The sequence below is a fragment of the Alternaria triticimaculans genome (assembly GCF_023758025.1).
Source record: "Alternaria triticimaculans strain BMP 0046 chromosome Unknown scaffold_11, whole genome shotgun sequence".
Classification (NCBI taxonomy): domain Eukaryota; kingdom Fungi; phylum Ascomycota; class Dothideomycetes; order Pleosporales; family Pleosporaceae; genus Alternaria; species Alternaria triticimaculans.
The window spans coordinates 1,095,387-1,120,460 of NW_026055968.1; the positions used below are offsets into that span (position 1 = coordinate 1,095,387).

Genomic DNA, 25,074 nt, shown 5'->3' on the forward strand with positions numbered 1-25,074 from the left:
CCAAACAGGCCGCCACTTGCAGGCTGCGAAGTCTGAGGCTGAGCTTGGCCGCCGAAGAGCGAGCCCGACTGTGCTTGTTGCGGTTGCTGGGCAGACCCAAAGAGCCCGCCGCTGCTCTGGGGCTGGCTGCCCTGCTGGCCTTGGTTTGCATTGTTGCCACTGGTATCGTCAGTCTAATGCATCGAGCAGTCGCAATTGCCATGTAGGCTGCATCGCGTGCACTCGGAATGGTAGTAGCAGAGGCTGCTACCCAAGAGAGCGCTTGGTACAGAATGTGGGAAGACGTACAAGAGACCACCACCACCGCCAGTATTGATACTCAGCGAGTTTGATCGCCCAAAGCCCGCCATTTTGTTCCAATCTCCTTCGTTATTGTGCGTCTAACTCGTCGTCTGTTTGCGATCGTTCACGATGGCTGCGCAAGTGCAAAGTCGCGGCGTGGCTCCGGTTTCTCGCGCTGAGAAACTCGAGGAGGTGATAGCGAGCGTTGAAGAACACGACGCGTGGAAATGCGCGTGGTTGACAGTGCAGAAGATGGGTCGGTATGTAACGGACAATGCCTGCGTCTGTTTGGCGGCGCGCCAGCAACAGCACAGGCCAGAACGCGTGCAGTCTACTCGGCTAATCATTCCCTCATCCAGCAACTCAAAGAAGCTCACGTTCACTACCAACGGCCAAGTCACTGCAGAAGCCGTATAGCACCCGGATCCCACACGCGAACTTCGTGGAAACCCAAAAACCCGCAGAAATACGAAACGGAAGCTTGTGCAAGCTCGAGCAATTGTGCGTGCACTAGAAAGAGTTGGATACACAGTAATCCCTTGGGAGGGCTCACTCTTTGCGGGCGCGCCTTGTAGCTGGTGGAAGCAAAAGAACGGCACCATGGCAGACGAATCCGACGACGATCTCTATGGCGACGAGACAGCCACGCAGCAGACCAACGAGGCAAAGAAAGAGGAGGACAACTCCAGCGGCGATGAGCCAATGGACGAAGAGTCGGGCGATGAAGAAGACAGCGACTCGGTATGCCGCACGAGAACCTCACAAAGAGCTTGCGCCAGTTCTAACGAAGCTGTAGGACATCGAGATCATCATTGACAAGGCGCCAGTAGCCCCCAAACCCACAGCGTAAGCTTCTATTGAGCTCCGAGCTTCAGATTCCTGTCATCACTACAGCTACTGACACGCCGGTCCAGCGCGCAAGCACCCCAAGAATCCAAAGCCATAAAGATCGAAGCACCGCCCACCTCTTCGACCACGCCCTCGCAACAAGTACCCCCAAAGACCGTCCCCACAACTGGCGGCACTGTCCCTCAACTGTCCGCCTCCGCCCTCTCGGGCACCGCCTTCCCCGCGCAGCGCACCTCGACCATCGATGTCAATGGGAACCCCGTCTACCCACCACAAGGCAAAGAGATACTCAGCGTAGACATCGATGCCGATTTAGCGGAAGAGCAGAAGATCTGGCGCCGACCCGGTGAGGACCAGTCGGACTACTTCAACTACGGCTTCGACGAGTTCACGTGGGAGTTGTATCGCCAAAGACAAGTCAGTATGGCCAACACGCTGCAGGGTCAGAAGAACGACATGGCACAAATGCAGGCGATGATGGGCGGTGCGCCGATGCCTGGTATGCCTGGTATGCCTGGCATGGGCGGTGGTCCGCAGGGCAATGGGGGACCGGGCGGTGCGCCGCCGACAGGCCCGGGAGGAGGAGGCGGCGGTGGCGGCGGCGGCGGTGCTATGGGGCCTGGAGGCATGAACGAACAGCAAATGCAGATGATGATGCAAGAGATGATGCAGCAAGGCATGGATCCCAGTCAGATGGACTTTGCGTCCTTTATGCAGATGGCAGGCCAGGGCATGGGTGGCTTCCCCGGTGGGCCTGGAGGTCAGCAAGGCGGAGGTTTCCAGCAGGGTCATCAAGGCGGTGGTGGCAGAGGCGGACGCGGTGGCAGGGGAAGGGGGTGGTAGCAAGGAAGCCGTCAGGACATGTCTCGTCGGGACGGCAGGATCATGTAGGCTCGAGATACGATGGTACACGGCATCACGGCGTTCTGAGTATATTACTACGATACCATGGGTGGGAAAACGCCTTCTGGCGCAAAGCAGTCTGTTTCAATTCTTACAGATCAATCTACTTCCGACTCAAGCGCTTCAGTGCCGTGCTCTGATCACTGTTGTGGTATCACCAGGCCTTCCCTATAACCATTGCACGCTGGCGCGTTCCTTCGAAGCCTCATGTCATGCAGTGCGTGCAGAATCCTCCCGTGCGTTACCGTCCTTGCGTGCCTCCTCTTGCTCATGCATGCGCAGGGCCTTGCACAGTCGTGAGATGTGATACCCGTCATCGTGCGTGCGTGTTTATCCTCGTCAAGATTCCCGGACAGTACAGCGCCTATGTCTCCATGGGATCTCCTCCCTCGAGGATATGTGCTGGTATCCGACCTTCGGCAAAGTCCTTCTCCAGCCTCGCCATCTCGGCTAAGCTGCTTGCGTTGAGGATGGCAGCGCGCATGCGCTTCTTCTCTTCGTCGGTGTAGATGCGCTCTTTGCCCGAGTCGGCACCATTCGCGTACGAGGGGACGACGAAGCCCTTGGACTTGTTGCTCGAGATCTGGGAGAGTTAGTCAGATGAAACTTGAAGACAGTCGTTATACGAACCTGGTTTGCAAGTTCTGTGGGCTCCTCGACAGTTCCGAACAGTTCCTTGGCCTTCTTTCGCTCAATATCCCGCACCTTGCTGAAGTCTAGGAAGCGCACAGTCGGACAGCGCCAGATGACCCAATACCGGTAGTTCTATTCGATGTTAGCATGCTGCGCATAATAGCCTCCATCATGCGATCCTGAGCCGGCCAAATCGCAACGAGTGGCTCACCCTGCACCGTTTCCGATCCCCAGGCTCAAGTTTGCTTGCACCATTAGGCTCAAACGTTCATGGCTCAACAAGGTCAGGCACATACCTCTTTGCTTGTGACTGGGTTCCCCATCAATGACAGGTATACCAGTTGCTTGAAACCCGCCAGCGGATCCAAGTCGGCCAGCTCTGCGATCCTGTTCTTGGTAAGGACCAGTGTGCACAGGTTTGGTATGCTCGACGAGAGGTTGGGTTGGATGTTGGAGATGCGGTTTTGCGCGAGGAAAAGCGTTCGGAGACGGGGTTGGAGCGGGAAGTTGCCGAGCTGTGCGATGTCGTTGTCGGTGAGGTCTATGGCGTCGTTGTCCTGTCACCTTGTCAATATAGCGCTCCATGTTCGGAGCAATGATGCAACTCACTCGCGCTGCTCCCATGTTTTCAATCGCGGAAATCTTGTGACCTAGATTATACGATATTGATATCAATTCAGCTCTCAAGTGTAGCATCTGCTCTTTTCAACGCACCTCGCAGATCGAGCTCGCGCTCCGTGAGACAGTTGATGAAGGACAGGGAATTGTTGATGAGGTCTGTTGTTAACCTCATGTTGGCGGTAGTCTGTGGTGTATATTGGGTTTAGAAGGTGGGTAAGGTATGCGCTGCGGGCCAGGGTATTGTTCAGTGTCTTGCGCGGAGTTGCCAAAGTTGATCGCGTAGCTAGAGCTCCATGTCTTGAAATTCGTAGAGCGCCAAGAACTTCCCCGCTAGCGCCGCTCACTTGCTCGTCGCCTGGGCACGTGCCTACACCTTCCTCTACATCCTTCCAAGGTCACTATTTCGGTAGAGAGCACCGCAAATTCGCGCGTCAACGACACTCTCTGTTCGTTATCTCTGTGCGGAAGATCGCAGTCGGGCGAAAGCTGCGGCATGTACGAATTCCCAGGAATCAACACCGCTCCAAGCTCTCAGGGAAGCAACTCAGTCCATCACCAAAAGAACGACGTCTTTAATCACAGCTTCAACCGTTTTCTAATATCCGAAGTTGTAAAGTCTGCTTCATTCACACATTCACCTACGCTGCTGCTGTCGACAGTCCCTGAAGCTTCCTACCGCTGACACATTAGCCATGTCTCGACATCACACAAGGCTGGACTACAAAATCAGCAGCCACGTTGCCTGATCTTATCTCTTTGAAGACCGGTGAGGAGACCGTCTCTCTCTACTATCTCACTGTCAATATGCATTTTTTTCCTCTCATCCATTGGTTCTTCCCTGCCGTCCCGTCTGCTATTGGGCCCGTCTCATCCGGTGAACCTGCACGCCATCAAGACCACTCGTGTATGCAGCCTGGTGGTTTGTAAATTTTTCAAAAGGCTGTATAGTGATATAGTTTCGCTGCCCGAAACCACCTTCTTTCTGATCTAGCCTTCCACATTTCGAGTCGATTCAACATGCCGCTATGCTGGTGCGGCGAACGAGCCAGAGGCACTGGAACCCGATGCGAGCGACATCGACACACATACAACTACAACAGTGATTCCACAGATATCAGTAGCGTACGTCGTCACATTGGCACACGCGCTCGTCATCCTCGCGCTCATTTTGCCGACGACATCAACCCACACGCACGTTATGATCCTAGCCAGGCTCTCATGCCTTATACAAATCATGACAATGGCTACATCTCCACCGCACAATCGAATGGTCTAGCACATTCTGTTGTCCAAGTTCTTGAGACCTCGAGCCACACCCATGCCATCGCAATGGCAGAGTTTTCAATCACACCATCTACGGGCACATACTCTTTTTCAGCCCGGGCAAATCTCGAACGCGAACAGTGCACCGTCTGTCTTCAATGGTTTCCCAATGGCTACAAGCTGGAATGCCATCAACAGGAGTTCCCGATCGGTTGCGAAGAGTGTAGGATCTGTCTGAGGCGCGACAACATCGCATGGCATGCCGACACTGAAAAACACAACCGATGTTTCGTGAGAGGGTGTGAGAGTGACTACAGAAGGTTTGGAAATTGGAAAAGTCGCTTTGTGGAGAGGCACGTTAAAGATACGCATTATCGGGGCTTTTAGATGTGAAAGGGCAGACAAAGTCATCGCTGGGTAGGGCATCGCTAAAGAAAACGTTGAGCTTGGAAGATCACGACTAAGCGCGTGGACGATGGTTCTGGGCTGATAGGGTTTTATGTACTTCACCTGTATTTCCATTTGACTGCTACATGACTGTTTGTATCAGCAATATTGGCGTAGCAATGATGACATCCTGATATAGAGAATGTAGTGACGGCCTTTTCGGGATTTTGCACTGTCATCTAGCCGCATGGGTCTGCTTGTCCTCGCGACCCGGAGTCAGACATTCCATAAAGCAGAGACGAAGTCGTGCCGGCGGCTAGGCGGTGTGAGCTGGAGCGGTGGTTTCCGCCCCTACACAAGTCAGCTAGTAACATGGTTAAACGGCGTGGGTTGGAGCTGGAGTTGTAATTGACTTGGTTGAACTGAAAGAGTGTAGCTTGACAGTCTCGTGATGGCTATCCGAGTTGAGGCGATGCTACCCAGTACGACAGGCGGTGTGGATCATCTGAGACATGTCGACATTTGGCTCGGGGTCTCTGGTTGCGCCCTAAACGCCCGGTATTACTTCGTTGGATTTCAGAGCATCAGGATCTCCTAGGTCGCCTCACTATGCACTTGTATCTACACGGATAGATTCCACGATCGTCACCCGATACCGGCGGGTAATCCAGCAGTAGAAGGAGGCTCGGAACGTCGCGTCACGTTGTTCCGAAGACACCAACATGTGTCGATCTCTTCCCAGCTGGACAAACGACGCGTATCGCGGAAGGCGGACATGATACCACGGTGATGGAAAACGGAAGAATGCTTTGGATATCGAAGCATCTGCTCAGATATAGATGCATAGAAATAGCAATTGCACTGCATGAGCATGATCGGTACATTGGCAGGTGAGCGGCCATCTTGAGATATCTCAATGTGTTATCAACACCAAGATCCCCCAATGCACACGCACATACGCGGGCACGGTTACACGATCTCGATAAGAGCCTGTTGGTTGTCCAGTAAGGCAGTGTGGACAGAGATTACCGTTTGCTGGGCAATCTCATGTCCCAATAGGAAAGCAAGGCAAGTCCCTTCCGCCCCGACGACAATGGCCCGCGGAGGTGGTCCGACGCGGAGCAAGTTGTTGATATCGAAAGTGCGGGTTGGCGTGCGTCAGCCTGTCAAAGCGAGGCGGCGGATTGCACCAGGACGGTTTAGAAAGACGTGCATGCCGTGATCTGGGGTACCCCGGGAGATCCGCAGCCACAGGCGCTGATGGCCGTCGGCGGACGTGTAGCACTGTGATGACGGAGGGCGATGGAGCGCTTTCTCTCGACTGAAACCTATCACCGCGTCGAAGTGAGGGCTGGCTGTCCCACTTGGGGGACGTGTGATGTCGAGAATACTTGGGTGGGCCCGTGGTGGAGGGGTGACGTGCAGCGGTGATGTGCGTCGTGAGTCGATCCTTTCACGATAGTAGCAGAAGCCGCTCACCGCCCTTCTATAACTAAGCAGCGGCCGCACTGCACTAGGCTACGCGCGCTCCCCTCACTAACACGGCCCACGCGACACGCTTCTCTTTGTTGTCGCAGCCCTCATTGCCCCGCATCACCTGTAGCAGTGCAGTGGAATTACTACCTAGAAGACTGCCATGGGTCAACCAGCACGCCGCACTGCTCGAGCCCGCCATAATATCGACGCCTCGCCCTCCCACTCCTAAGACTGGGCGCGCTTCCATGGCGGAATGCGCCCTCTCGACATGATCGGACACCTCTTCAGCAGCCGCAAAGGCTCCAGCGCCGCCCACGCGCCGCCGCCGACGGTGCTCGACTCGGCGACGGAGGAGAGCCACACGCGCCATCTGCTGTACCCCGAGACCAGCACCCTCTACCACCCCGAGGGCCAGCCCTATCCCCTCCACGCCGCGCCCCTGACGCCCGGCAGCGCCCACGACGGGCCTCTGCCGGAGATCGACCTCGACTATCCGCGCGACTGCCGCATCATCATCGCCCAGGATGAGACGCCCCAAATGCCCAAGGCCATCCTGTTCGACTCCAAGCCCGCCCCGCCGCGCGCCGACCCGCCCACATCGCCCACCTCACCCACCACGACACGCGCGCGCGCGGCGGGCACAGCAGGCCCGACGTTTGGCGGACTGCATGCCCGTCGCTCCTCCCTCGCCACAGAGCCCACGCCGCCGCCGCGCTCGCCCACGGTCGCGGGCTTCACGCGCATACGCACCCGCGGCAGCTCCATCTCGTCCATGCCCAACATCGACGAGCACGCCCAGGTCCAGGCCAAAGCCCAGGCGCGGGCCAAGGAGTCGACCGACCTGGCCAACATCTGCCTCGACTGCATGTTCGGCAACCTCGCCATGAACTACCGCGGCAACTCCAACAAGATCCACATCGTGCCCCTCGACACCAAGCCCGCCGATGCCTCCATCCTGAGCACCAGCGTCCAGGATGCGACAAGCTCTCTGGGCCGTGCTGAGGGCCTCCGCCGCCGAAGCCATCTCGCCAAATCCTTCACTCCCGCCAACCTCCCGACCGACATGCCCCGCGCCGACTCGTCCGAGAGCATAGCGAAAGAGCCCAAGCGACGGACCATCTTCATCACGCGCTTGTTCTCCGTCACCATGCCGGACGAGGATCACGACGACCGCACGCCGACACCGCAGAGCTCACTGCCGAAAGGCAATGGGTTCCCTTTTCCGTCCACGAACGTCAAGCCAGGTGCCCCTAAGCCGCCATACCCGTCACACGTGCGGAAGAGCCCCATGTATGCCATTACCATTATCCTCCACCTGCCCATATCGAACACGTCGCCGAGCCTGAGACCTTCGTCTCGGAGCGCCAATACCAGGAATCCTGGACACCTTTCGACCTCTGCCCCGGGACAGGATTCTCTTGGTTCGTCACTGGACTCGGATCGCCGCGCAGGATGGGCCTTCATCGACTCTAACCTGGGCGTCGAATCACTCCTATCCTCGTCGTTGTGTAGTGACGTCGATGACCGCGTTGATGTTGTAGGACAGCACTGGGATGTCATCATGCGCGCTTTAAGCAGTCTTCAACACGTAGTTCAGGAGCGCATATTGGCTCAGTTCAAGGCGCCCAAATCGCCAGATGGCATGGCCACACCTGTAGCCCACCACCAAAGGAACCAGCCTTCGCGGACGAGTTTTCGAGACTCCTCTCTGCAGGCCAGTCGACGAGCCCTACGATTGCAGCCGAACGCCCTCATGATGGACAAAGAGATACGAGACGCAGCGGAGCTGACCGGCAATCGCGTCGTGAGCGGCATGAGAATCCCCCGCGTAATGACAGGTCAAGGCAAATGGGGCGTGTGGCGCGAGGAGGCCAGATGGCTTGGTCGCTGGGCAGGCCGACGAGAACAGAACTTCTTCTTCTTCAACTTGCTTACTGCTTTCCTCGGTAACCACACTGAATGGCTCAACATCCTGGGCCCCAGGTGGCACCGCAAGCGCCATCGCGAACTACAGAAAGCGACTGCTGGAGAAAACCTCACCATTCCAAGTCGCACTGTCATTGTTTCCCCGGACAAGATGGCTGCTCGGAGGCTCATCTTTCTACTGGCTGCGTTTCTACCACCTAACGCTTCTGCCATGGGCGACAGCACTTACGCGCGCCCTGGCACCTCGGCGTCGTTGCGCGCTTACTCACAGTCGCCTCCGACCAACATGCCGCCCTCAAGGCAGCCATCGCTAAGGCGACAGATTAAACGGGGACCGAGGGGTAAGCAGAGCATGTCCAATATTCTTCTGCAGCCCCCGAAACCCCAGAGTGTGCATCAGCCGTCTACGCAGGCTCTAGACGAACGTTCCGAGTCGGCCCTGATTGAGACGTCAGAGCCTGTACGTCCGCTCGGCCACTCACGACGTTCCTCTGCACATTCAGTCCGGACCACTCTAGTCGTCCCCTCGATGTCGGAAGGCCCTGTCACAACAGGCAGTACTGTAACCACATCAACAGCCACCCCACAAGATGCCATGCCTGTCGCTCACTTCACCTTCCCTAGAACAAAGTCGTCCGGCACCATGCCTGACATGAGACCAGAAAGCAGTGATAGTCTGGCGTCCACCAACTTGATCAGCACCCTACAACGGAGCGGTACAGGTCAGACCAGCCTTGCCAGCAACGATTCTAGCAACACTAGTCGCTGGAGTGGCTTCATGAACTTTTGGAGCGGCCGTCGCTCGTCCTCGACCGACCAAAGTGAGTACTTTCAAACGACAGATGATGGCGTGGGCTTTCGTGGGCAAGAGCGCCCTCGATCGCAGCTTGAGCACATGGTACAGGAACTCTCTATGGACCGTGTCTTCGAGAGCGATGCCGTCGATTCTCCGTTTGCACCTGACTCCGGCGAAAAAGACACCCTCAGTGTTTACTCTAACGGTGGCACCTCCGGTGTCCCTGCATCTGCAGCGCGGCCGATACCCGAGCGTCAGAAGACTTTTGAGAGTCATTTGAAATTGTCAGTCAATGAAAAGGATGGCGTTATCGACGTTGACCTGCCGCTCCCCGACTTCGACTCCCCTTTACAGTCTCCACTGCTGGGAGGATTCGGGTCAGCTTCAAGTCAACCAGGCTCCAGCTTTGGCGAGTCTTCAGTTCTATCAACGCCTCACGGAGAGCCAGAGCAGCCTGTCAACGTTGCTGGGTGGCTGAGTCAATTTCATCCTGACTTCGCCGTTCAGGCTATCAAACCATATCGCTACCTTGAACGAGACATCAAGCGGGCAATGAGCGCGGAGCCCACACCTCTGAGTACCGTGACTACACCGAGTCTGGAGTCTGGTCCACTTGAACGTTGGATGGATATATGTTCTGCTCTTATCGCTGACACGAGTTCCTTTTCGATCAAGCGCATCAGCTTACGACGCCTTGTCAAGCTGATCCCCACACCTACCTACCAGTCATCGGCCATGACGCCAGGCGTCACTGGTTTGGCACCCGGCCACTCGCGTTACGGCAATCCGTATACTTCAGGCAGCGCTGTTCCAATGATGACTGAAGTCCACCTCGCTGAGAAGTTCGATGAGGAAATCATCATGGACTTCGATTCTACCCTCATAGACGGTGTGGATCGTGTACTGGCCCAGTCTGGTGAAGTGACTCGTGTCAACTCTGCCCAGTCATCACGATCAAGCAGCAGAAGGGGTCGGCGCGATACACGAGCGGAGTCAGATGCGGTTCCACACGTCGAAGTACCGCATGTTGACTGTAAGAGCGTGCTGTTCGAAGCGTTGGAAGTTGTCGTCAAAGACGTAGCCACTGAGCGCGGAGGAAGACAGCCTTCTAAGGAAGCTGGTCAGACAAAAACGACAAAGACTACCAAGACCTCTCACCCAAGAACCGAGAACGACTCTTCCCTGAAAGAGGGAATCCGAAGGTGGCTGACAGAGGTCGAATGAGCGCGGCAACAGGGTGCCGACTCTCCTACCATGGCGACTTCAGATTTTGCCATCTATGTATTATATCCTTTGGAACTTTGCGTTTTGGTCTTTGCTGCGTTTTAGCGGGCGTTGGAATACTCTCACAGCGAGGTTGCGACCTTAGCTTTCGGCATTTCAGGGTGGAGTTTTGCTTTGATTCGATGTGCTGCTGAGGGGATATCATCATATCTAGCAGACACAAGGCGTGGAAACCATGATACCATCAATAGAATGATCAGATCTACTAGTCCTCTTTCAGTTGACACATTTGACAAATAAAAATGCCATGGCATGTGCAAGTAATAGCTGGTGTGATGTAAAGCCACGTAGTGTTGATTAAGATCTTTAGTTTATGACCACCTCGAAACATCAGCCGTCCTCTCCTGGTGTTGACAAGAGACGACTGTCCACGGCTTTCAGATATCACCTCCAATAACAACATCAAAAACGCAGTGCACAACTCCAGGTGCGTACATCTTCACTTTCTCCACATGTTCCACCAGAACCTTCCTTCTCGTTGCGGCGTCCCTCTTGTCCACCAGACTCCGGAATTCCTCTTCTACAACCTTCCGCCTCGTCTCGACATCATTGACGCCCACATTCTCATGCACATGAATCCATCCCCCAAGCTGCTTGTCAAGCATCGCAACCGCAACACCCCAGGAGAGCTTGGAGGAAGGCAGCAAGCCTAGATTGACGTGTCGAACAGGTGGCTTAGGCGATGGAAGCAACGCATAGTCCGCCTCAGCACTCTCGTTGCTGGTCTGAAAGACCAGAAAATCCGCTTGGCGGAAGTAGGAATCGTCTACTGCGGGACTTCCACGCAGTCGCGCTATGTCTGTATCCTTGAGGATTCGGCACGTCCACCCATTCATCTCTGCACCTCTCCGTAGTCCTTCGACACTCCATGGGTTTATCTCCCAACATGCGACTTGTTTGGTACCTGCATTCCGTCTGTCTCCACTCTTCTTGTACGAGAAGGCGAAGTACCCGATTCCAGCGTAAAGATCGACGGCTGTTGATGCGACATCCAGATCATTAACCGAAGGGAGATTCAAGATCCTGGCTTTCTCATTGATGTTGCCACGGCTGAACATCGTGTAGAGCGGCGCCCAGGTCTGCCAAATACCGTTTTGGCGCGCAGTCACCCAGAGAGCGTCGGCAAATTCTGTGGCTGATGGTGAGGTGATGGTTTGCAGTGTGGGTGCAGGACCAAAGTTGCCGTATAGAGGTGTGAGATTGGTTGGGCTACGCAGTATGTTCTCTTCGCCTGTCGTGGTGGAGGGGGATGCTGATGTTGAAGATGTAGATATCGGTATAGGTGCGTTGATGGCGACGTGCGTTGCGCCCACTGATATCGCCATGTCTCGCCATACTGCTTTCATTTCGTTTGAGTCTATTGGATGAGTGGTGATAAGAGTGCGCCATGGTGTCGAGGATAAAGCGTTGTGCGGAAGAAGAAGCATGGGCTTGTATACTGAATATCCGTCTGGGAAAGCTGTGACAAGTGCTTCGACCGTGAGTGTGTGCGATACAGATGCAAGATCCAGAAGTAAGGTGAGCGAACTTCCTAAAGCCTTATGAAGGGGGCTTTGGTGAGCCCCATGCGGGGATACTGCCGTGGTTGGAACGTGGTGTGAGATGGAAATGTCTGTGGAGATCTCGACCAGTGCGAGATCTTCTGTTATCTTGGACAATAAACCCTCCAGATCCAGGATGTCGTTTGAGCTGTTCATTTGCGTAGGGCACGTGATGGTCGTGGGAATACGCATGCGCTTTTGGTCAGGCTCTCTTGCCTTGTCAGCCTCCGTATTCGTGGTAGAAGGCTCAACATATTCTCCTCTGACCACATCGAACTGCAGGGTGGGAAACCTGATATGATTGTCGCGATCACCAGGTGCCTCGGCCGCCAGGCTCGAAGTCTGATTTCCAATGCTTCGGCTTTCGCGATGAGCTCTGTCTTCTAACAATGACTGGTCGACATATTCGCCGCTGGTCGTGTCGAAGTGAAGCCTCGGAAAGCGTGACTGCTGTGCAAAGTTCGAGGGTACCTGCGAGGCTTCTGCTTGTGATGCCGCAGTGTCTGCTTCTGGTATGGATGACCTCGATGGATCAGCACCTAGTCTGGGGCCAGCCGAATTTGCGACAGCTTCTGGTGTTCTCTTGCCATCCAACTCAGGGATGATCTTGCTGCTCCGATCTAACTGTCCGGCCCGCTCGAGGGCAGACTTTACAGTCTTGACATGCTGTTTGGGTACAACAAGGACGATCTTGGAAGTAGAAGTCTCCATTCTTCCTAAAAGCTAAGATAAGCGTTGACAGCGAAGTTGTGTTTTGAAGAACATTGGAGAAAGTCGATGCAACATGATGATGGATTTGTGCACTTGCTAGCTTCAGGCAGCACTATACGAGCACGAGACGCTTGGAAACCTTGATAGGTGACAAATGTATTGCATCACAACTGCCAAATCTGCCGGATCGTCTGCAAAATTCATCTCTTCTGTCCTTGGAAAGAACGTCTGGAGGCACGGACGAAGCTCGACATGGTTGTTGCTGTTTCGAAGCCCCGCCCCCACCCGAGCTTGTGTGGGTAAGCGTATGACGCAGCTCACAAACACCCAGCTGGCGCAGCACTTGCACTGGCTTACACAACATCCACCCCTCATACATCCACAATGTCTCTCACGAACCTCGATCTCATAAACCAATGCGACGGCTTTCCGTATCCCGACGTCAACTCGGAAACATACATCGCGTCCATCAACACGTATTACCAATTGCGCGTCTCGGGCTACAACTATGCGCTGGGTTATATGCTCCCCTCCGTTGTCGAGGTTTTCCGCGGAGTGCCTGGCTGGGAAATCGACGACGATGCTCGCATCCTCCATCTTACGGCCGGATCCAACGCAGACGAGCGGTCGAAAGCGGTAGAAACGACACTGTTGGCTATGCGGCAGACAGGTCACTTCAAAGTGTTGGACAAGTGGCGGAACGAGCTGTATGCTGTGTATGGGCTGGGGAAGGAGCTGTTGTTCAACGTAGAAAGAAGTGCTAGTTGTCTGTTCGGCGTGGTTACCTACGGTGTGCATCTTACGGCATTCACGAGGAAAGACGGGGAACTAAAGATCTGGACGCCGAGACGGGCGCGGACAAAGCAGACGTATGGAGGCATGCTGGATAATGCGGTTGCAGGCGGCATCGCATCAGGTGAGTCGCCGTTCGAGAGTCTTGTGAGGGAGTGTGGAGAGGAAGCTTCGCTCGACGAAGAGTTCGTTCGGGCGAATGCAAAGGCGTGCGGCACAGTCACATACTGGTACATCCGAGACGAAAGAGCGGGAGGAGAGACGAACCTGATGCAGCCCGAAGTTCAATATGTCTACGATCTCGAGCTCCCCGAAGACACAATCCCGAAGCCAGGCGATGACGAGGTCGAAGAGTTTTACCTGTGGAGTGTGGAGGAAGTGCAAGAAGGGATGAAGAAAGGCGAATTCAAGCCAAACTGCGCGTTGGTCGTGCTCGACTTTCTGGTCCGCCACGGCATTCTGACAACGGAGAACGAGCGCGACTACATTGAGATTGTGAGTCGACTGCACAGGAAGCTAGAGTTCCCTACACTGTGAGAAGGAGAAGGGAAACGTGATATTCCCGCGCAAGAGAGGCGGGTGAATCTATCGAGTCCTTTGGGGGTATCCAGACGCCGTGCCGAAACTTTTAGACCAGATGATACCAATACTAACACAATGCTACCAAACGCCTATTCTATGCTTGCTTCCCCTTGGATCGTGGTGGAGGCGAAGACACTAGTACTATGAGTGCTTGATGAGCATGTAAATGTCGTCGATCTTGAGGCCGCTGAGCTTCCTGTGAGGGCCCTCCATGTACAGAAGCAGCCCGCCGAAGCTGGCAAAGTACTTTCTGCGCTGCTGTCAGCACCCAGTACGATCAAAGCTGAAGCGCGAGCTTCACTCACATGATGTCGCCGTCACCACCCTCCATGCGGTAGTTCTTCCCATAGCACACGTAGTCGTACATGTCGGCCAGTGTTGTAACACCCTGCTTGCCGACGCTCCTCCACATGGAGTCGTTGTCGCCCTTGGCACTGCCGTCCAGCGCCAATGTCGTTGCCAGGACCAGGCTCAAGGTCTGGCCAGCTTCGACCGGGAACAGTTCGTGGTTGATGTCGAGCGACATGGTGATTTGGCTATCGGTCGAGGTGCCAAAGATGCGGGAGACGCGGTCGTATTTCTCATTGTTGATGGAGGTGACGGTGAATGTCTCTTCGAAGACCTGGGCGTCGGCCATGGTGGGAATGCGCGTGGACTGGGCGCGTGGGTGAGTGTGCGGCGGGTGAAGGTGTTGCGACAGTTGGTTCGCGCAGGCAGAAAGTCGTCGGAACGCGAAAAGCGACGCGTGTCTTGGCGGCGCCGCACTTCCGCACCCTCTCCGCATCGCCGCTACGCGCACCGCCTGCCAGCCTCACCATCGCGCCTTCCACGACTGTGCTCTCACATTCGCAATACTCCATACATGGCTCTGGACACACATGCGCCTCACCACATCACTCACCCAGTCACTCGCTCACTCACGTGAACAGTCAGTTGCCTCAGCGCGCAACTCACTCCTTGGGTACAACTGCTGCGCCCCAGCCTGCCCTCGCTCCTCTGTCCCCTCTTCTCTTCCCACTCCACTGTCTCTCACCCATGAGCTACGATCGCTACTTGATGAATCTCTTCAGCCTGCACGACCTTGACTATCTCTCGCCCGACATGCCCGACTTTACTTCAAGTCGTGACTGTAGCCCTGTCGCTTCCGATGCACTCAACCAGCCCAAGTCCAAAGCTGCCGCGAGCCAGAGCAGCATGCTTCTCAAACTTCCCGACGACATATTCAAGTGTGTCATGGACTATCTCGACCGCGACGCTGCCTGGAGCCTGAAGAGGCTTTGCAAAGGCATGGCAAGCAGCGTCACCGTCAATCAGCTCCTCTACAAATACCCCATACAACTCAACGATGTGCGCGACATCAGACTAGGTGACTGGAAGTACAGAGGCCTGGGTAACATACGGTGGATAAGCTTCCAGGAGAGCATCACGGATGAGAACCGCCGACACGTACACAAGTTGGCAATGTCACATTGGGCGAGTATAGACGACTTCAAGTGGATAGAAGAAAACCTACCATGCCTGACGAGCTTAGACATCTCGGCCATCAAAGACTTCGTATGGACTCCGGAAGAGACGTGGACGTGGAGCATGCTGGCTGCTGCTTGCCCCAAGCTGTTCGGCCGCCTCGAAGAGCTCGAGGTTGCCAATTGGGCTGACTACACTGCGCACTCTCGGATTGAGTACAGCTACTCTTACAACGACTATCGCTTCAAGCAGGGCTTCCGCATGTCCAGAAGGCACAAGAGCGGTTCTGTCGCCAGCATCATCTTTCCAATCTGCAGCAAGCTGAAGACGCTCGCGATACGAGAGCGCTACTCAGGCTTCCAGTAAGTTTTGTCCACCATGAGTCCTCACCAACGCTCCTAGTACTGACATCCAGCCTAGCACATGGAACGAATGGGAAGTCCACCAGCGCGTCTGCTGTCTTGTGGATGGTGTGCAGAAGCATTGCCCAGACAGCATGACGAAGCTGAGGATACACGATTACGCCCCCTACCGATCCCTTTTCTCTACCGATGCCACAGCCTGGTCGCGAATAAAAGATGTCGAAATCGGCTTATACTCATGGATGGAGGACCGTCGCGATCGCGATGTAATTGGTCCCATACCGTATCGAATAACTCAAGGGCATCACCATCGTGATGAGGAAGAGGCATTCGATGACAAGACCTTCGAAGACTGCGGACGCGATCACATGGAGCTGGGCAATCATGTTGTGCAGGGCGTAGGAGCTTCATTCGAGGACCTGCTGCAGAGCCTCCAAACCATCTCCAAGAAGTATCCAAACATCAACATCAAGCCCATACACGGTCTTCAAAACATCGTCCTTCACCCATTTCATCTCATCAATGTAACGCAGCGCCGACATCACTTTGGCCAGACTACGCAGCAGAACAACGACCAAGCGATGAGTGACCCTAGCTCCAAGCCAGAGGTCCAGGAAGCGCTGCGGTGGATAGCTGAGAAGTGTAACTGGAAGCCCGTATTCACTTGGGAGACCCTCATGTCCGATGTCTTTCCAGCCAATCTCGAGCCCAACCGGACACTGCTTCCGAAACAAGATATTCTGTCTCGTATACAGACTATGGTATCCACCTTACGAAGCTTCGGTATCCCTATCCGTATTTCCATTGGCGAACGCACAAACATGTCTCCCGCGTCCGGTATTGACGGCAACCTATATTTCGGCGACTACAAAACCTTTGTTGGGGAAAACGCGGACAAGCGTGAACTGTTGCTTCCGACCCAAGCCGTCTTCAGTCTTACGCCCATCGCCGCCATGGTTGATGAACTCAGTATCCAATACCCCGCCGACGTTCCTGGTGTCTCTGGCTGGCTGCGTACAGCGAAGCGCCCTACACCCGCCGAGGTAGCCCTCATGAAACGCGAGATGATTGGCTGGAGGCGCTTCTGGGCTCGCTACGCTTCCCAGTTCAAGAACCTCAAGAAGTTGACCATTAATGTACCGAACGACATCTACGAAGACTGGGGTAAAAGTGAGCTCGTTAAGTTACTAGCCGACGAACGGTGGCAGATGCTTGAGGTGGAGGACAAGCAAGATAACAGCATCTTCGGGAGCTACTTTCCGTTCAGTAGTAGTAGCTCATCGTCTGCTCTACGACACAACCTTTCGCGTCGGCGTACAAGAGCCAAGTTTGTTCAGCGGGTCTTCTTCAGGCTTGACAATGGACCGTTGGACCTCGAGTGTCTACCTGCGGGATTGAGCGAGAAGCAGAGAGAAGAGAGGGAGATCACAGACGCCGAGATCGCAGACAAAGAGACCATGCCACATCGCTTCTGGCATAAGAGCGATGACGCAGACGAGGAAAAGGGCGAGAAACGCAAGCGAGACCCTGCCGAGGACGGCGGTAGCAAAGAGGATACGGAGAAAAGACGAAAGGCCGATCACGAGACTTGCGCCCGTGCCATTCAGTACATTCAGCTTCTAGCAACTACAACAGAGTAGCAATTGTATTAGTAGTCTAGCATACCAAGTTTATAGTAACCATCCATGATGATACACAAATGTCTCGCATATGTGGATCTCTGCCTATCTATCTTACAAAAAGACACTAAACGGAGATTGTTGTGTTTGCTCGTACATCCTTCGAGCTGAACCCTGACAAGAGAGTTATCTGCCCTCTCGGGATAACCCACTCTTTCTCTTCAACGTCCCAGTAGCTCAGGTCCCTTCTCAAGAGCTCGAACGTCGCCTCTTTCGTCTCGCCTTTGCGGAGATGTAGTTTGTTGAATCCTCTCAGTACCTTTACAGGTGTGCCTGGGGGCGTCGTATCCTGGGGAAGTGATACGTAAAGTTGCGGGACAGTGGAACCTGCTCGGTCACCTGTATTGGTCACGTTGACTGTCACTACGGCTACGTTGGTCCACAGATCGACCATCCCTCCTGGTGCTATACCCATGGACTTGTTGACATGTTGGTTCAACGAGCCGCCCGTGAGTTGCACGTTCAGACCTAGTGCCATGTCAAATTCGGTGTATGAAAGCCCGTAACCGAACTCGTAAAGGGGTTCTTTGCCAGAATTGGCGTCAAAGTACCGGTAATCGATCATCTGACCCTCTACAAAGTCTTCCGTCCATGCGCCAGGATCTGTGGTGTTCTCAGGCACCACTAGAATCGGAGGACCGGCATCTGCTTCGTCCTTGGGAATGGAGTAGGGCAGCCGGCCGGAGGGCTCAACAGTACCCCAAAGGACGTCGGTGATGGAGTTTCCAATCTCTTCTCCTGGATAGTGTGCAGCCAAGATAGCCGTCACGTTCTCGTTGTCCGCCCATGGCATCAAGACTACGCCCGGACCATGGGTCACCACGATGGTGTTTGGGCATAGCGCTGCTGTGCTTTCAACAGCCATGGTAGCATTCCACTGGAGGTTCAGATCCGGTCTATCGGCGCCTTCGGTCGCCCAGGCCTTCAAGAACAACAAACAGACTTGGGGTGTCGGATAAATGGTTGTAAATCGCCCCGCTGCAATCTCATCGTTGTCGAACAGCAATTGCACTCGGCCACCAAGAGCTTTCACTTTAGCCCGAATGGCTTCGAGTGGGCTCACAAGATTCGTGTGTCGCACAGAGCCAGAACCGCCACCAATGTCAAAGGTGCCTATCTCATAGCCCTCTGGAGCGTCTTCGCCACTTGCAGGCACGAATGTTGATCCAATGGTTGGATCCGGGATGCCGTTCCCAAAGAGAGCGAAGCTAGTCTGGTTTGTCAACGGCAGTGTCCCATTGACGTTCTTCAGCAACACTGTGCCGGCTGCGCCCAGCTCGCGGATGCCGCGCGCATGATCGGCGCGAACATCTATAGCTGGGACCTCAGTGAACATTCCTGCCATTGAAGGTACCTGGACATGTCCAAGCTGAGTAACAAAGAGTACGGGCCCGGTCGCAGGATCTATCATCGGAAAGTCCTTGTCTTGACGAAGTCGGAAATAGGGCGTCATAACCCTTGTTGCCATGTGTTCGAGACGTTCCTCCGATACTTTGTTTGTCTGAACTGCCTCAAGGAGCTTGTCGCCAAAGTAGCATGGGAAACCGGCTGCAGTGACGTTTCCGGGCATTTCCATGTCTAGGCCTCCTTCCGCGAAGTCCACTGTGGAGTGCGTGGCGCCAAAGTCGGAGACAACGTATCCAGGAAAGGCTAGTTCCTCCTTGAGAATGGTGCTTAGGATTTCCGAGCTGGCACAGGAGTATGTCTGGTTGAAGCGACTGTAGGCGCACATGACTGATGCTGTTCCAGCCCGGACGGCATTGGCGAATGGCCAGAGGTAGAGTTCATGGAGTGTCCGATCGTCGATGTTGGCAGAGATCGCTTCAATGACTGTTCCGTCATCCTTGGTACTGGGGTTGCGCTGGGTTTCTTGCTCGTTCCCAATGTAATGCTTTGAGCTTGTCTGGACACCAGTTGCTTCGATACCAGTAACAGACTCATTCATGGCGACACCAGCAAGATATGGATCTGGGCCAAAACCTTCCCAACCGCGACCGCCTCGAGGGTGGCGGCCCATAGGTCCAGAACTAGGTCTGCATGGTTGTGAGTCTAGGATCTATAAGTGTAGAGCCGAGGAATTGACATACCCTAACAAAACGTGAACGCCTTTCATTCTGAACTCTTCTCCAAGTGCGAATCCTCGTTCATACATGAGACGCCTGTCCCACGTCGCCGCCACCGTGATCCCAGACGCAAACACACTCACGCTGTCTTGTCGATTGACACCGTTCGGGCCATCGGACATGCATAGACCGGTGTAATTGAGGCGTTCGATGGCTGCGAGTGTGCCTACACAAGGCAGAATCGGACCGCTACCATAACTCCCGGTTACAAGGCCAATCTTCTCCGGCATAGTGAGCTGAGACACAAAGCTCTTGGCCTTCTCTGATGCTTCATCCCAAGCTATACATTTGCCACCGGTTAGCCAGTCATGTAGGATAGTCGGCTGGGAGCTGCTTACAAAGTGGGGTGATGAGAGGCGAATCAACAGCTGATACAAGCCTGATGGCTGTGATGAGACACACAACACTTGGGGCGTTTGCGAAATGCATGTTTGATACTAGCCCTGGAATTTTTGCAAGGCTGGAAACGGCGCTCGATGAGTCTGAATATCACTAGAGATCTGTCGGTTCAGGCGGCCTTGTTGGCTTAAATACCCATGGCTGCGAGTAGAGGCCGCATACTTTCGCAGCTTTGGCCTTCATCCAAATGCGTTGGTGGCGGGGAAACTCGGTAGCCTTCGACCTAATAACATCGACCTAGCTCTCTAGGTACTCCGACTCCGATGCAAAGTACAGAACGACTCAGAAACCTGTGTAGTATTCCCCGTGGGGCGGCCTGATGCAACCAAGCCCCCAAGTCGTGACTCGTGTGCGCGTATATCGACCTATACGAGAATACGACGTATCGAGGGTTCCCGTATAGGCACTACCAGAGGCGAGACGTTGTTGCTTTACGGTGTCTTGCACAAAAACCGGCCGTGCCGAAACATCGTCTTAAGCCTGATTGTAGCCTGTATGTAATTAGACTGTGCCACACGTCGATACTGCGATTGCGCAACTGGGGTTGTGCAGAGGTTGCGCCGGGCTCTGCTGAATACGTCGTATAGCTAAGAGGATGTCTAGCGGAACGCTGAAGTTGCTTCCGCCCAGTTGGGGCGCGCCTGACGCTCTGGCCATGACGTCGCAAATCTCTGATCATTCTCGCTGCTTCGTGCAAATGGTGTGGCCGAAATCTTGTCCAACTTTGAACCGCGATAGGATAACAAGAGTGTTAAGACGACCTGGAGAAGCAGACGTCCTGTAGATCAAGAAACACCGCAAAGAGCGATGCGGTCCCGCTGCGGGAGCTAGACACTCTAATAGACACAGTGCCCTGTCTAGACGCTACAGACTTTACTAAGAAGTAAAACTAGAATAATATATTCTATTAAAACTAACCTTATAAATTTTTAATTTTTCAGTAAACTATTAATTCTATAGTATAAGCTAGTCTAAAAAGAGTAAGGTCTATTACTAGTATATAAGAAGACGTATTTTAAAAGAGTTATAAATAATTAATATAAGTAGATTTTTATTAGTAAACTAATAATTCTATAGTAAGCTAGTTTAAATAAAGTAAAGTCTATTACTAGTATATAAAAAACAGTGCCTTATACCTAATTTTGTAAACTCTATTTAGTAAAAAGATATTAAAAGATATCTAGCTTTAAAGTTATTCTAGAACTACTAAAAAATTTTAAAATTTTAATATATTTAGTGTATATTACTATTAGCACTAAGGCTTTTATATAAACTAATAATATATTACTTTTAAAACTTTACTAAGAAGAGAAACTTTTTAGCTATTAATATAATATAACTTAAGCTAAGAAAGATAACTACTCTATTATAGCTTAGTTCTTAAAAGTAACTATAATAGTAGAACGCTAATATAGCTACTATCTATTTAATAGTATTATTATACTAAAAGTAGACTTTAAATACTTTATTCTCTTTAGTTTATTTATTATTACTTTAGCTAAAAATTCTAATAAACGCCTTACACTAGTATATAATAGCTACTTTTATTTTTATAAATAGAGCTATTTATAGCTTAATCTTATATATAAAGTTATAGGTATAAATAGTATAGATAATTAATAGATTACTCTAAGTAGAAAAAGTAACGCTAGTAATATAATAACTATTTTATTACTCTTTTTAGAGTAAGTATAGCTTATAAAAAAACTTTTATATATTACTAGTAAGTTACTTAAAAGCTTAGCTATAATAGAGAATTATAGAAAGTCTTAGTCTAGGTCTATATATTAGAAGCTTTTATAGTAGTAGTATAATAATCTTAATAGTATTAATAGTATTAATAGTAGTAATAGTCTTAGTAGTCTTAGAATATAATATAAAACGTATAAAGTAGGCTTTAAAAGCTCTAATAATAGCCTTTATAATAGCCTTAATAATAGTCTATATAATAATTACTAAAATAGTCTAACTAAAAGCTTTCTTTTTAGTAGTAGTCTTAGAGTAGTCTATAAAAGCTTTAATAAGTAATATAGTATAAGAATATAATTAATATAGATATAGAAAGAAGTAATATAACTAGTAATAAGATTAGCTTTAGACTTACTAACGCTAAAAGAACTTATAAAAGAGTAGCAACGTAGTTAAGAGCTTATTTAGTGTACTAGTATAGCTTTTAGTATTAGATTTAAGCTACTATTTATATCTTTAATAAGTTTTTAGATTTCTAATTTTACTATAAGCTATAGAATAAAAATAGAAGTAGAGAATAGAGAGTATATATAGAAGTATAATTTTATAAGCTAAGATTTTAGTATTTTATTACTTTATAATCTATAGCTTAGTTAGTTATAAGCTATTAAGAATATATAATTATATTATAATTCTTTCTACTATAGTATAAGTAGATATTAGTATTTATAAAATAGTTACTTTACTACTCTAAATTTTAAAAGCTTTAACTACGCTAGAAGTAGTAGCGCTAAGAACTTAAGCCTTAGTCTACCTAACGCCTACACCTCTAAATATAGAATTTTAACCTTTTTAGAAATACATTTTTTTATATACTAGTAATAGACCTTACTCTTTTTAGACTAGTTTACGCTATAAAATTAGTTTGCTAATAAAAGTATATAAAAAAATATATTTTTAAAAAAGTTAAAATTCTATATTTAAAAGTATAAGTATTAAGTAGACTAAAGCTTAGATTTTTAGTACTACTACTTTTAGTATATAAGTTAAAGCTTTTAAAATTTAGAGTAGTAAAGTAACTATTTTATAAATACTAATATCTACTTATACTATAGTAAAAAGAATTATAATATAATTATATATTCTTAATAGCTTATAACTAACTAAGCTATAAATTATAAAGTAATAAAATACTAAAATCTTAGCTTTTAAAATTATACTTCTATATATTTACTCTTTATTTTCTATCTCTATTTTTATTTTATAGCTTATAGTAAAATTAGAGATTTAAAAACTTATTAAAAATATAAATAGTAGCTTAAATCTAATACTAAAAGCTATACTAATTAAATAAGCTCTTAACTCTTCTATAAGTTCTTCTAGTATTAGTAAGTCTAAAGCTAATCTTATTACTAGTTATATTACTTTACTATCTTACTAAACTTAATTAAGCTTTTTATTATTACTATATTAATTATCTTTCTTTTAAATATATTACTACTTCTATAAGTTCTTTTAAAGTTATTATTTTAAAAGCTATTATAAAAGCTATTATAAACTACTATATTTATACTATACTAAAGACTATTATAAGTACTCTAAAAAGCTACTTTACTAGTATAGAGCTATATACTAGGCCTATTAATATTTCTATTATCTTTATTTTTAATATTTCTATCTTTATTATCTTTATTATCTTTATTATATTTATAGCTAGCGTAAAACTTTCTATTATTTTTTATTTTAGTTTTACTTTTAAGAAGCTTATTAGTAAGATATATAAAGTTTTTAGTAGTTATAGTTTTTTACTTATAAAAAAGAAAAACTAAAAAAACTATTTTATTAAAGACTATTTTATTAATAATCTTACTAATAAGATACTACTAATTACCTACTATGTTATTATTTATAACTAAGTATATAAAGTAAAAAAATTAATAAATCTACTTTTTTTTCTAGCTTTATAGAAAGCTATACTTTAGTAAAGAAATACTTTAGCTAGAATACTTTATAAAAGTAATAAGAGCTAAAATAGTAAAAATATAGTATTTATAAATTATATTATATAGTAAGATACTATTTATTAAATAGTAGCTATAATAAACTACTATAATATCTATTAAGAGCTAGAAGAATAGTTATTATATTATAGTTATTAAAGAATAGATACTATAAGGCCTAGTATAGTATTTTTTGTAAAGATTATAATAACTTAGTTATTATTATCTTTTTATTATTATTAAGCTTTGTTAAGATTACACTTATTATAATTTCTTAATAAATTAAACAAATCCCTAGTAAATCTAATTACTTACGTAATTAAGATTTTAGTAGCTAGTTTTAATTTGCTACACTAGAAGATTCTAAAACACCTCTATTTATCTTAGCCTAGTTAATATTAGAGTTATTACGTAATTTAATAACTCTTATCTTTTTATCTTTCTTTCTGTAATTACTAAAAGATTTAGTAATAAACTAATTATTAGTCTATATAATATAACGTATAGACTAATATAATTAGTACTAGTCTAAATTATAAATCTAGAAGATAAGAAGAATTTAGTAGACTTAGATTATAAATCTAGAAATTAATAGAAATTAAGTAGATTTAATTATAAATTCTTATCTTTAGGTAGAAATAGATAGATATTTACGCAATTATTTTAGTAGCTATTTTCTATAAAAGAAATAGCAATTCTCTATAGTTATTCTTTACCTAGTAATAATATTATTACCTTTTACCTACTATTTACTCTACAATTACTTTATTACAATCTTTATTAGTTATACTATTTATTATAGTATTTAACTACTTTGTTCTAACAAAGCTATATTCTATTATTAGAGAATAGTTCTTATTATCTATCTATTCTTTACAGGTTATAAGCCTAGCTAGACGCTTATAGCTTTGTTAGAATATATTTTATTTATATTATTACTTATTCTAAGTAATTAATATATTTAAAAGAAAAAGATTTTTATTTCTTCTAAAAGAGTTATTCTTTAGAATTAATAAAATATCTATTTTAGAACTGTATAGTTTAACTTATACTTTTTATCTATTATTTTAATAGTACCTTTTTAGCTTTAAGCTATTTAAAGATTTATAATCTTTATTTAGTAGTTAATTAGCCTCTATTATAATTAATAATAAAAAGAAAAGTACTTATTATTATTTTATAATTATAAGAAAAAAAGCTTTTAGTTATTATTATTAATAATTAATAAGAAAGAAACTAAAGTACTTCTTATTAATATTAATAAAATAGCAGTATTAGCTAAGACTTTTACTAGTATTAGTCTCTACTTACT

At 48.8% G+C, this 25,074-nt stretch overlaps 7 protein-coding genes across 7 annotated transcripts; 4 read left to right on the top strand and 3 right to left on the bottom strand.

Annotated features, from left to right (window-relative positions):
• Positions 1-882: 882 nt before the first annotated feature.
• Positions 883-1,974, top strand: J4E78_007523 (uncharacterized protein; the record flags this gene model as incomplete). Its single annotated transcript, XM_049368129.1, has 3 exons — positions 883-1,023; positions 1,079-1,128; positions 1,197-1,974. 3 exons carry the CDS (start codon positions 883-885, stop codon positions 1,972-1,974), a joined length of 969 nt encoding a protein of 322 aa, XP_049220450.1.
• Positions 1,975-2,398: 424 nt separating this feature from the next.
• On the bottom strand, positions 2,399-3,460 carry J4E78_007524 (uncharacterized protein; the record flags this gene model as incomplete). The annotated part of the gene is made up of 5 exons (XM_049368130.1): positions 2,399-2,617; positions 2,665-2,799; positions 2,964-3,224; positions 3,277-3,317; positions 3,382-3,460. The coding sequence occupies 5 exons, from the start codon at positions 3,458-3,460 to the stop codon at positions 2,399-2,401; spliced, it is 735 nt and encodes a 244-aa protein (XP_049220451.1).
• A 3,222-nt stretch (positions 3,461-6,682) lies between these two features.
• Positions 6,683-10,360, top strand: J4E78_007525 (uncharacterized protein; the record flags this gene model as incomplete). The annotated part of the gene is made up of 1 exon (XM_049368131.1): positions 6,683-10,360. The coding sequence occupies one exon, from the start codon at positions 6,683-6,685 to the stop codon at positions 10,358-10,360; it is 3,678 nt and encodes a 1,225-aa protein (XP_049220452.1).
• Positions 10,361-13,056: 2,696 nt separating this feature from the next.
• Positions 13,057-14,001, top strand: J4E78_007526 (uncharacterized protein; the record flags this gene model as incomplete). The annotated part of the gene is made up of 1 exon (XM_049368132.1): positions 13,057-14,001. One exon carries the CDS (start codon positions 13,057-13,059, stop codon positions 13,999-14,001), a length of 945 nt encoding a protein of 314 aa, XP_049220453.1.
• Positions 14,002-14,187: 186 nt separating this feature from the next.
• On the bottom strand, positions 14,188-14,683 carry J4E78_007527 (uncharacterized protein; the record flags this gene model as incomplete). Its single annotated transcript, XM_049368133.1, has 2 exons — positions 14,188-14,296; positions 14,352-14,683. The coding sequence occupies 2 exons, from the start codon at positions 14,681-14,683 to the stop codon at positions 14,188-14,190; spliced, it is 441 nt and encodes a 146-aa protein (XP_049220454.1).
• A 398-nt stretch (positions 14,684-15,081) lies between these two features.
• On the top strand, positions 15,082-17,512 carry J4E78_007528 (uncharacterized protein; the record flags this gene model as incomplete). Its single annotated transcript, XM_049368134.1, has 2 exons — positions 15,082-15,872; positions 15,931-17,512. 2 exons carry the CDS (start codon positions 15,082-15,084, stop codon positions 17,510-17,512), a joined length of 2,373 nt encoding a protein of 790 aa, XP_049220455.1.
• A 106-nt stretch (positions 17,513-17,618) lies between these two features.
• J4E78_007529 (uncharacterized protein) lies at positions 17,619-19,936 on the bottom strand (the record flags this gene model as incomplete). Its single annotated transcript, XM_049368135.1, has 2 exons — positions 17,619-19,584; positions 19,639-19,936. Coding segments are annotated over 2 exons (2,264 nt in total), but the record flags the coding sequence as incomplete, so codon positions are not given.
• Between the last annotated feature and the right edge of the window lie 5,138 nt (positions 19,937-25,074).